At 34.3% G+C, this 12681-nt stretch overlaps 1 protein-coding gene across 1 annotated transcript in view; it reads left to right on the top strand.

Annotated features, from left to right (window-relative positions):
* Positions 1-12681, top strand: part of TTN (titin) — a 269983-nt gene that overhangs the window by 130124 nt on the left and 127178 nt on the right. The window contains exons 146-161 of the mRNA XM_032407124.1: positions 334-408; positions 571-654; positions 1193-1267; positions 1917-2009; positions 2576-2653; positions 3604-3672; positions 3957-4040; positions 4189-4479; positions 5304-5384; positions 6142-6219; positions 6762-6845; positions 6998-7063; positions 8419-8502; positions 8607-8690; positions 8811-8894; positions 12427-12510. Of these exons, the coding sequence (XP_032263015.1) occupies positions 334-408; positions 571-654; positions 1193-1267; positions 1917-2009; positions 2576-2653; positions 3604-3672; positions 3957-4040; positions 4189-4479; positions 5304-5384; positions 6142-6219; positions 6762-6845; positions 6998-7063; positions 8419-8502; positions 8607-8690; positions 8811-8894; positions 12427-12510 (1494 nt within the window). The remainder of the gene's footprint in view (positions 1-333; positions 409-570; positions 655-1192; positions 1268-1916; positions 2010-2575; positions 2654-3603; positions 3673-3956; positions 4041-4188; positions 4480-5303; positions 5385-6141; positions 6220-6761; positions 6846-6997; positions 7064-8418; positions 8503-8606; positions 8691-8810; positions 8895-12426; positions 12511-12681) is intronic.

Consider the following 12681-nt stretch of genomic DNA (forward strand, 5'->3'; position numbering starts at 1 on the left):
CCTCCACCAGATTAAATAGTCATAATCAATGAAATAGTAAATCCGATCCTTTATTAGACTTCAAGGGTTCAGAAATACTTTATAAATAATGATTTAATAAATTACTAGAGACATTTAAATGGATGAAATGACAGCATCTGTCCTCTGATATTCAAGTAGGTTGCTGATTCCTCGCTCTACCAAACCTATTTCTGTCATAACACTGGGCTCCCAACTTGCCCTACAACTCTATCCTGAGCAACTGTTGCATGTGGTCTTTGTGTGTGAACTTCTTGCGTTCTCTCTTTTTTGTCCCTCACAATAAATTCTTATCATGAAATGATGTCTTTAAAGTGCCTGAGGTTAAGAAGAAAGTGCCAGAGAAGAAAGTAGTCATTCCTAAGAAAGAGGAGGCTCCTCCTGCCACAGGTACTACTATTCCCAAGCACATTAAACGCTGCCATTTCTTTCTTTTGTCTGTAAGAGTCAAAGTGTCCTCTTTCAGTATTTGTTAGTATAACTTGTATTATTGCTATGTCTATCGTCTCTGTGTTTGTGCAACTTAAATTATAAAATAAAATATCTTTAAAGTGCCTGTGGTGCTTAAGAAACCTGAACCAGAGAAGAAAGTGCCTCCTCCTGGTCTTAAGAAAGCAGTGGCTCCTCCTGCCAAAGGTACATCACCCAAACAAGGATGTGTTTGCTGGACCGATGTTGAACTGTTATGCTGTCCCCACAGATGTTCGACGTAAACGCTTGTCTGCCTTGTATGGTCTGTCATTGCCATTAACCATCTGTGACTCTGGTGCACCCATGTTTGTGCTAGGTCAATTTTTGCACTTTCTGTTTGTGTGTTTTATGTTGATTCTTACGTATGTTATTTCTAAAAAATAAAAACATTCAACTAATATATCTTTAAAGACCCCAAAGTAACTAAGAAGCCAGGCCCTGAAGTCCCCTTTGCTCTTCCTAAAAAAGTAGAGGCTCCAGCAGTAAAAGGCAGAATATCTCTTTAAATGGGCTCTTAGTCTTAAATCACACACCTCTTTATTTTTGTTTTATTAATTGATTCTGTGAAATCTCCATGTTTCATCTTATGCATGTGTATCTTGATACTTACTCCCTTGTGTTGAAAAACGGGGAAACTTGGTTTTCATGCACTCTTCATTCGTTCTTGCATTTTAAGTGCCTAAAACGATCAATATCTTTTAAGTTCCTGAGGTACCTAAGAAAGTGGAAGAAAGACAAATCGTTCTCCTTGAAGAAGAGGAAGTTCCACCAGTGGAAGGTAGATGACTTTCTAAGAAAATAGATTTTCCAGGTCATCATTGTCTTATCATTGTCTAATATTGGAAGGAGGCAAATGCGCATTTCACTTCAGAAAATAAACATATTCAGACTCTAAAAGAAATCATTATTTACCTAATAGAAATTGGGCAGGCAAATTAAAATCAGCTGACTCTCCTTTCTTACATGCTTAGCCAATTTGTTGGTTTGTTTGTTTCATTTTAATGACAGTCTTTGAAAGGAAACTGTATTTGCCATGGGGAATTTTTCGTCAAATGATTTGGTTGGTAATAGTGGGATAAACCTACCGAAAAGAAATTCCAGTTAAGCCTGAGTAGCTGATACAGAAAATCTGACGTCTACACCTAACTGAATGTTCTCCTTCGAACAAGTCCACCTCCATTAAAAATAATAATAATAATTTCAAATAAATTCTCTCTGACATCTTTTTTATTCTGAAATTCTAGAAAGGGCCTAACGTATTTTGAAGACTCAGTAGATTTTTTTCAAGGACTAGTGAGTTTGTACATGCATTGGAAAGGCTGAGCTATGAATTACCTATGTTTAAGACAACCTCCATTTTCAGATATACCCTTTTAGTCTAATATTTAAGAGAATTCTAATTTACAAAATAATAATCTTTTTTAAAGTGTATGAGGAGCCGGAAGAGCCTATTCCAGAAGAAGAGATCCCTGAAGAACCACCTAGCATAGAAGAGGTGGAGGAGGTGGCGCCACCTAGAGGTACTGCTGCTTTTAGGAGTTGGACATTTAAAATCTATGGTGGTCCAAATCCTTCTCAGCATAAGTCTAAATCTAATATTCCTTAGTATACTTTTCTTACATCTTATTAATGACAAGTTGAAGATCAATAATTAATGGCACCTGAAGTGCCCTGCCCAACTTTTCTACTGCATCTACAATACAATTCTTGTATTATCGGCACTTGAAAGTTCCCTAGCCAGACCCTATTGTTACACTTTCTCCTAGGTTTCTCGTTTTTAGTTTTTTATTCTGTATTAAAGTGGGGGAAATCTATTTCTGTGTTGTTTACTTTTTAGAATAATTCTTAGCCTATTGTTCCTGAAGACTGTGGCAAGCTCCTGCATAACTGGTATTACATTTGCTAATAGGATTAAGAAGTAATAGCCTTCCACCTTTACAGTCACTACTGCATATGCATAATTACCATTTAGGTTGCTAATATCTTTTAAAAATAAGTCAACATTTTGTGTTATTTTTTGCATATATGGGTGTTGTTCTGTTCATTGAATGTCATTTTTCAAAATGTCCCTCTAATATCTTTGAAGTGCCTGAAGTGGTTAAGAAAACAGTACCTGAAGCACCTACTCCTGTTCCTAAAAAAGTGGAGGCACCACCAGCTAAAGGTATAGCAAATCTCAATTAATAATGTCTTTAAGCTCCAATTAACGTTCTTTAAAAAAAAAACAAAACAGAAATGTCTTCTTTGATTGCTTTCTTAGAGTCACTTAAGTAGCAAACTTCTGAAATTGATTGAGGACCAGTAAAAAAATGTAACCCATTTCATATCTTTAGCCTTTTTTGGAATGTTAATGGATGATTATGTTAATGGTGGCTGTGTGTGTATAAATTACTCCAGAAGTTTCTCATTCTAAACAGCTGAGAATTTTAATGTTAATGAGTGCATCTCTCTATGCTTATATACATAACAATAGACCCTTCTTCCCCACATTCCATTCATAAATTTTATTCCATTATATATAGTTTTCTCACGTTATTGTAATTATGTATACTATATTGTAGGGGGAAAAAAATCTGTTCTAATGGTTGGATGATAACTATTTTAAAGAGCCTCACATCCTTTCTAATATTTGGTCTAAGCATTTCAAGGTTATCACAAAATATCTACTTCTCTTTGCTTCCTAGTTAGGTTAATGCTTCAGGAGTGCTCTTCACAGATAAGCTTATGCTGTCCCTATCACAGTAGGCATCCCCCGCAGATAAAATAGTGCTCAGAGGAAGAGGACACCTGTATTAGATACTCTATTATGGTAATCACTTCAAAAAAGTCTTCATCAAGCTAAAAATAGTAGAAGTAGGTGCAATGTTGGTAATCCCTAGTATTTAAAAAAAAAAAAAATAGAACAGCACAGATTCCTGTGGACGTGTCTTCGTCTTATCTAGTTAGCACAAATAAGTGATCTGGGAAAATATCTTTATTGTCTGTAAAATTGGTGTCCACTAATACAGAGTGACTCCTTATGCTTTGATTATTATAAAGATGTTGTTTTTGCCATTTTTATTTCATTCATTATTGAGTATTGTCAGCTAACTGAAATGCCTAATATCTTTAAAGTGCCAAAGAAGGTTCCTGAGGAAAAAGTAACTGTTCCTGTTCAGAAAAAAGAGCCACCTCCAGCCAAAGGTACATATTCCGTTTTAAAACTGAACTTCCTGTTAATAATTTTCATTAAGATTTTTATGTTGGGGGCACCTGGATGGCTCAGTCAGTAGAGTGTGTGACTATTGATCTCAGGGTCATGAGTTCAAGCCCCACATTGGGTTTGGAGCCTACTTAAAAAATAAAATTTTTTTTAAAATTTAAAAATTTAAAAAAAGATGATGTCTCTGTGTCTTGACTGTTTTTTGTCTTTTGTCTATGAAAACTTGCTCTTGATAGTCCTAAATATTAAAACTATATCTTTAAAGTGCCTGAAAAGAAAGTCCCAGAAAAGAAAATCACAGAAAAGAAAGTCCCTGTGCCTAAAAAAGAAGCTGTTCCCCCAGCTAAAGGTATTTTTGGAAAGATCTTTTCCATATCTTCACGTATTATTGCATGAAAGCCTTTTTTTTCAGTTGTTTTCATTCTGTATTTTGGGAATTTATATCTTCATTTCTTCTGTGTTTAAAAAAAAATTTCTTAAAGTAGATGCTCTTTTAGGAAGGACCGTCCTTGAAGAAAAAATATCAGTTGCCTTCCACAAAGAGGAGGTAGTAAGAGAGAGAACAGAATTAGAAGTAGTGGAAACACCAGTGGAAGTGCTTGAGGAAGAAGAGTTCCATGAAGTTCAAGAATATTTTGAAGAAGAGTTCCATGAAGTAGAAGAATTCATCAAAGTAGAACGACCTAGATTCGAAGAAGTACACAGAGCTGAAGAGGTCCATAGGGTAATAGAAGTTTTAGAGACAGAAGAAGTGGAAGTATATGAAAAACCCAAAGCTCCACCTAAAGGTATAGGTGAATTCCGTTGCTATTACAAATTGCTATACCTTGCTCTAACTCATTTTTTTAAGTGCATTTCATGTCCAATTTGGAACACTAGAAACCCACTTACTTTCAAAGTTAACATCATGGAATGCTTTAAGCATGAGCTTCAACTATTTGATGCAAAGATTAATATGGAGTAGAGATTAACCTTACGGTGCATAATTTTAGCAGACAAGATAATGGTATTTGATATCTACTTATCTAAGGAGCTCACTGTATGAATTTGTAGATTCTTTCTTGAATCCAGCTAAGAATGATTGTTACAGGTGCCAAAATATCTGACCAGTGTCATCAGTTGAGTGAAATAGAAGCTCCTCAGTTCACTGAGAAATTTACATGTTCAGGCAAAACAACTATGCTTTGTTAACAGGAGTCAGCTGTTCACAAACTGATCATTGCTTATCAAAAGTTTCTGCCATTTTATATTTTCATTAGAGAAATAACATTAAGGAAGCAAATGAAGCATTGGTAACACCACCTGCTCTCTAGTATTTTTTGAGGATAAACCGTGATACAAATAAATTCTCTTTGGTACCACTCCAGATCTTGCACAAATTAATATGTGTGTAATATGAAGGAATATGTGTGTGTGTGTGCTTATTATTCATAGTAAATCTACAATATAGATGAAATTTAGCAAAATCAACGTCTTTCTTGGAAGTGTAATGTAAATTCAAAAAATATAAGTAGATAAAGCATTTATGAGCTCTCACTGGACTAATTGTATTGGTAGTGCTCCCTCATACTTCAAGAACTCATTCTAAATCTAAACACTAATATCTTTGAAGGGCCTGAGATATCTGAGAAAATCATCCCTCCAAAAAAACCACCCACTAAAGTTGTTCCTCAAAAAGAGCCACCAGCTAAAGGTATTTCATTAGCGAAACTTGATTGCATTACAAGTTTGTGTTCTTGATGTTTTTCTTCTGTGTTTTGTGTTTTTGGAATTTCTAAAACAAACTAATATCTTTAAAAGGGTTGAGGGGCCAAAGGAAGTAATACCAAAAGAGAAAGTCACTGTTGTTATGCCTAAAATACCCAAAGTAAATATCCTTATTAACCAAATAGTGCACCTAAGTTTCCTTCTTTGGTACTATTCAATTGTATATTCACTAACATGCTTATTGATAAATCCAGGTTTTCCTTTTAATTCTTAATTTCAATCATCTAGTAATAATAAATACATAGTGACTATGTGTTTAATGTCCCTGCTTTGTTCATTTTTGGGAACCTCTTGAATTTTACAATAGAAATAAAAAATATCTAATAAATAATATATACTTGTATGTTTAAAGTCCTTGAATTATTTAAGAACATTATCACTGAAGAGAAAGTACCAATTATTCCACCAAAACAAGCAGAAGTAGCACCAGGAGAAGGTGTCTTGTTAATTTTTCTTGTCACGTTCTTACGATTCTAACATGGGAAATTCTTCTGGATTTCTGTTGTCATATTTGTTATCAAAATTCAACTCATTTTAAGTACTGTAATATATGTGATAAAGTGATAGCTCTGTTTCATATTATGACCATGTCATGTTTTGTGTTTACATTTCTCTTATGTTGTGCTTGTTACAAATCTTTATGAATGTTTAAAAGTAAAAAAAAATTATTACTATCTTTAAAGTACCTGAAGTGCCCCAGAAAATTGTGGTAGAAGAAAAAGTACGTGTTCCTGAAGAGCCCAAGTTTCCACCAGCTAAAGGTACCCACCTTTGCTGATTTACCACTAAAACCCCCTTTTATTCACTTACTATGGAGCAGAGAGAGAGAGAGAGAGAGTGAGAGATCTTTCTCCCCTCAATGCCACAATACAGCTGAATTATGTAAACTTCAGTTTATGTTCTATAACAATCCTCCATTTTGTGATGTCCCTCTGGATTCAAAGGCATCAGCCTAAAAGTTGTTACTGTTTTTGTTGATATTCTTCTTTAGCCATAATTAAATGATATTGACCCCCTCAACTTCTTTTCAAAAATAATTTATTTTAGAAGCTATTGTCAAGGAGCTCTGGAAACAAACATTCCAGATAACAGTAGAAAATGATGCTAAAACCTGAAGACAAAGTATTTTTAATATGACAAATCAAGAATTCATCAACAAGGCAAATCTAGAGAGATGCACTGACTGTGTGTTTAGTTGGCTTATGATTTTGGAATTCTTGGCATTCTTCTTGTTAGATCAACCCTTTTTGTCTTGATATTTTATACCCGATGATGATATTTTTTAAAATAAATATCTTTAAAGCACCTGAAGTACCCAAGAAAATTGTTCCAGAAGAAAAGGTTCATGATGCTCTTCCTAAAAAGCCTGAAGTTCCACCAACTAAAGGTATACACTGAAACTGATCATGACATGAAATGACTGTTTAGTTATTCATGGTTTAAAGTGAATGTGTGTGATGTTAAATCCTTGTATTTTGCTTATTTATATTCTTAGAATACTTGTTATTTATAACAATTAATATACTAATATCTTTAAAGTTCCTGAAGTGCCTAAGAAAAGTATTCAAGAAGAAAAATCTCTTCCTGAAGACACAACGATATACAGTGAGTGTAGAAAAACTGGTGGTTCTCTTTGGTTTCATTTGTGTTTGTCTTCATAGCTTTTAAAAATAAGTATACTAATATCTTATCAATGTCTAACATGCCAAAAAAATATTTGGCTAAAATTAAATAATTTAAATGGTTATTTGTCTCAGACAAGGTATATTTCCTCACCAATTAAAAAATAAATAGTCCTGTACTTATAACATTGCCCAATTTTAGAGAAGTCGTTTGCTTTTTTGAGTTTGTCATTGTCTTGTCTGTTAACCTGTTCTGTGTACAAATAACTTCTGCTTTGAAGCAATTTATTTTCTCAGGCCATGAAGTAACTTTAACTTCATAATAATATTTTAATTGGATTTTATAGAATTAAAATGTCCCTTTATTATTTTTTTACTCTTTACAGCCATCATTGGAAACATTTTGATAATGTTGCTCAAATGACCATAGATTTATAAGGCCATTACAACATCAAAAGAATTCCTAAGCCATTTTTCGTTGGCTTTTATGCAAAATTATGATTAAATAATTTGAGGAGTAAAATAATCTGAATAATAAAATATTCTGAATAGAATACTATTCAATAATCTGAGTAGTGAAAATGCCAGTACTCAAGATATTCTTCCATTTATTTTAATCTAAAAAATACCAATAGTTCTGATATTCTTTCATTTATTTTGATCTAAAAAATTCCCTGTTTAAACCCATTTTTTTTTGTCTGTAATACTAGGTTGGGATAAATATATATGATGACTCCCTCCTTTGAATATCCTTTCTATGCTTCAGTTAGGTTATTGCCACCAGCCAGTCTTCCTTTCTAAAAGCTAGAGAAATCTTTATTTTCTTCAGCTGCCTTATTTTCAAAGATTTAATTCTTTTTCTTTTTCTTTTCTGCTTCCAGTCCCTACATGGTTGTTAAACTACATAGCCATAAACCAGATATGGTTTAAAATTATAGCCAACTAGGTTCCTGGGAAAGGGAAGGACTTAATATGAATTTCCAGTAGGTCAAATGTAGGAGAATTCTCAATATGCAACTCAGTATCAACCCTGTTCTTTATGGACAAAACTAAGAGCAAAGGACAATTTTGCCAATAACTTTCTGGAGACAAAATAGAAGAATTATATAGTCCCTGGCCAGTGAATTCCTCTATTTTATTATCATCATAAATGAGAGTTCTATATGATAGAACTGGGAATGAGGCTTTCTCTTAGCTGATGTGTTCTTGTCACTAGTTTGTGTCTATGTACTACTGGTAATTTGGGTGATGAGGGTGTACTATGTATTATGTTTTCTTAATACTGTTCGCCATTGCCTTGAAGTGCCCTTAATTGTATAAATACTAATATCTTTAAAGTTTATGAAGTATCTGAAGAATCCACCACAGAAGAAAAAGTACTTGTGACTCATCCTCCAAAGACGAAAATCAAAATAGCAAAAGGTATATAACACCAATGATCTAGTCTGAAGAAAATTTATTTTGGGCTGATTTTAAAAGCTCTACTTTTTCCTTCACTGTTTAAAACTATACTCATATCTTTTAAGTGCCTGAGCCACCCAAGAAAGCTGTTCCAGAAGACAAAATATATGTGACTATTCCTAAAAAGAGAGAAACACCAGCAACTAAAGGTACATTTCAGCAACATCAAACTTGGATGAATAACTTTGGATTCAAGACTCAAAAATTGTGTGTTATATAATTTACTATTTTCACAACTTCTAAGTGTTAACCTACTAATATCTTTAAAGAGCCTGATACGACCAGAGAAGTTTTTCCAGAGGTGGAGTTACCTGAGGCTGTTCCCCAAATTCCAGAGCATCCTCCACCTGAAGGTATAATTCTTAGTTACGAAAATCTAAAGAGAATCTTTCTTCTTCAGTCTGCAAAATATGTTGTGTTTTGTGTAGGTTCTCAGAACCTCTAACACTAAAATATTAATATCTTTAGGGCCCCCAATGTACCCAAGAAAAGGAACTTTCTATGACTTGCCTCCCCCCCAAAAAAAGTCCCACTAAACAATGTACAAGGATAAACAATTAGAACAAAAATTAAATTTCTAATTTAAAGTTACAATATCTGTTAATATACCTAACTTTTTAAATACGTTGTGTCTTCACGTCTTTGCCTTTTCTCAACTAAAAAATACTAATATCTTTGAAGAGTTGGAAGTCTCCAAGGAAGGTCTCCCAGAGCGGCAAGCTCCTATTGCTAAAAGAAGAAAAATACCACCACCAAAAGGTACAAGCCAAAAGAAAGCTGACTTTCATATCTCATGATTGTAGTTGTACTTAACACATGTAAATATACTAATATCTTGAGAGCCCCAGATACTACGAAGGAAGTCATTTCAGAGAAGTGGGTCCCCCAAAGCAGAAGGTCAACTGGGTATATACATGTTCCCATGAGTTATTCAAGAGAAAATAGAGGAGGGAAAAATCTATAACTTATCTAAATGGAAGATGCTTGGGCTATAAAGTTTAACTATGAGGTCTTCAGGGAATATATGGAGACACAGAATGTGTAGATGTGACCCAGATGGATCCTTCAATAAGAAATAGCTATTACTTGGTGATTAACATAACAATAAAAAATTTTTTTAAAAAAGAAAAGAAAAAAAAATAGCTATTACTGTTTCCAAAAAAAAAAAAGAAAAATATCAGACTAGCTAGAAAAAAAAAAATCTACCTAAGACCACCATAATATTTGTATCCCTGAAACTAGATTGAATTGGCTTAACACTCCCCCTTTAAAGCAGAAATCAGTGCCATCAAATGACAGAGGTGCTTGGCTGTAGACTGTAAATCAGTAATTTAACTCTCCATGGGGTTGAAATTTCAGAAGATAATATAACTGCCCATTGGAATTGCTTTTTTAATAAAATAAACTTACTACTAAACATAAGCATATGAATTTAAAATAATTCTTTTCCCATAAGACTTAAGTATAGAAATATTCTCAGAAAACCATTACTTAAAGACAATAAAATATTAAATTCAACTTCAAGCAGTTTTTTTTGTAGGATGGTCTCCACCTGAGAGCCTTCTAAAACTAAGGCAATTAAAACTAGTTAACATTGGAATTCTGCACTGACTACTTAGTTGTTCCTCTTATTATCTTTTATTTTTTTAGAGTCCTGCATTTTTCCATTTTGAATATTTTTAGGTAATTCTAAAGATGAAAAAGTTTTAAGACATCCAGCATAAGAATTTCTTTACGATATCCACAATATTCTGTAAGTTAAGCGACATCCAAACACTTTGACATGATTTTTTTCAGTCTAGAATCTTTGGGTCATTCTCCTCTCTCCTATATTTGAAAAACGAATACCTTTCTAAAGTGCCTAAGGTAAGGGTACAAAATGAAGCCTATCCAGACAAGAAAGAAGCTGTTATGTTCTCCTCAAATTAATAGCTAAAAGTGCATCATTAATTATACAAAATCAATTTTTTTCACTTGAAGCTAATTTTCCATGATCTAATTTTCTATACATCTATTCCAAGAAATAAAATTACTAATATTGATAGTACCTGAGGTGACCAAGAAAGTAGCTCCTGATAATCAAGTACTCACCCTGTCATTAAAGAATCAGATGCGGGGAGCAGGAAGGTCTCCCAGTCTGGGGCATTCCTGTAGGTGGAGTTAGGACTAAAACTCTTCATGACTCTGAAGTTCAATGTATTAATTTCTTTAAAGTGCCTGAATCACTCCAAGAAGCTGTCCCTGTAAGGAAAATACCCATGGCTGCTCCCCCTGAAATTGAAACACCTTCCAGTAAAGGTATCAATCATTCTATCATTCCTGCTTTCATTTCTTTAATAAATGGCAATTATGTGTGTGGTGCTAGGGAGCTGGGGAATAATAAACAAGGACAATTAGGACTTGATTCCTTTCTTCGAGACTTTATACATCATCCAATTTTTAAAAGAAGCGCCCTTGTAGCCAGAAATACCACTTTGGTGTAGTTAATGTAACTAACGTCTTCGCTGATGCCTTAACCTCTAAGCTTGATACTAATATCTTCAAAGTGCCAGAAGCCATGAAAGAAGTTGCTCCTGAAATGCAAGTATCTGAGGATTTTCCTAAAGAGCCAGAACCTCTGCCTATAAAAGGTACGTGATACTTGCAAACGGATACTGAAGAAGAAATTATCTGTCCTCTGCTCTTACAACTATGCTTTTCTAATGTTCTTTGTAACACCTAAATGTAAACATACTAATATCTTTCAAACACCTGAAGCTGCCCAAGAAGTTCCCTCTCAAGAGAAAATATTTGTGGGTGGTCCTATTCAAATAGAAACCTCTTCTATTAAAAGTATTCATTCAACAAATGCTTAGTAAGGAGGGTCTACAGTGTCACAGGAACTAAGCCAAGTGCTAGTGAAGGGTGAGCACCTCTTCCTGAGGATCCCACTAACCCCTAAGACTTAGTTGACTGGGGGAGCAAGGGGAGAAGAGACTTCTAGAAAACTACACTTGCCAACTTATTGTGGTTACTGTGTTCACTAATCCTTTTACATCTTAAATGTGAAATACTAATATCTTTAAAGTGCCTGAAGCTCCTCAAGAAGTTGTTCCTGCAAAGAGAGCTCCTTCCAAAAAAAGAGAACCTCCTTCAGTTGAAGGTACAAGTGACCATGCCCTCAAGCTAAAGAAGAAATAGCTCTTGTAGTCTTGAAAATATTTTGCTGTTCCTAGTGATTTTCATAACACTAAATATTAAAATACTAATTTCTTAAAGTGCTGGAAGTGCCCCAAGAAATTGTCCCTGAAAAGGAAACATATGTGATTCCTCACAAAAAGCCTGAAGTTCCTCATGATGAAGGTATATGTTGCTGGAAGCTTAGAAATTTGGGGAAATGTCTTTTCCTGTATGAATGTGTTTCCTGTCTGTACTGATTCTTCTAACTCCTCAATGTAAAAATATTAATATTTTTAAAGTGCCAGAGGCGCCCAGACAAGTTGTCCCAGAAAAGAAAGTGCATCCTCCCCAAAAGCCTGAAGTTGTACCTGTCAAAGGTACATTCTAAACCACCCTTTATTTAAGGTGGGGTAGGGAGGGCAATAGCAAGAACCACCTGGCTAGACTTGAAAGGTCTTTTGATGTATAAATGCAGTTCTTGTCTGTGTTGATCCTTGTGACTCAAATGTAAATTTACTAATATCTTCAAAGTGCCCAAGGCTCCCAAAGAGGTTGTCCCTGAAAAGAAAGTGCTTGTGGTACCTTCTAAAAAGCTGGAAGTCCCACTTGTAACAGGTATTTGTCATCAACCTTAGGTTTAAAAAGATATAACTCTTCTGCTCTTGAAAATATTTTGCTTTAGTGGTCTCATCATTTTTAAATGTAATTTTACTAATATCTTTTAAGTGCCTGAAGGTCCTCAAGAAATTGTCCCTGAAAAGAAAGCACGAGTGGTGCCTCCTAAAAAGCCTGAAGTTGCACCTGTTACAGGTACTTGTCACTTACCTCAGTTAAGAAGATATAACCCTTCTGCTCTTGAAAATGTTTTGTTCCAGACATCTTCATAACCCCTAAATGTAATTTTACTAATATCTTTTAAGTGCCTGAGGCTCCCAAAGAAGTTGTCCCTGAAAAGAAAGTGTCTGTGGCACCTCCTAAAAA

This window comes from Phoca vitulina, unplaced genomic scaffold (assembly GCF_004348235.1).
Source record: "Phoca vitulina isolate PV1807 unplaced genomic scaffold, GSC_HSeal_1.0 scaffold1, whole genome shotgun sequence".
Classification (NCBI taxonomy): Eukaryota; Metazoa; Chordata; class Mammalia; order Carnivora; family Phocidae; genus Phoca; species Phoca vitulina.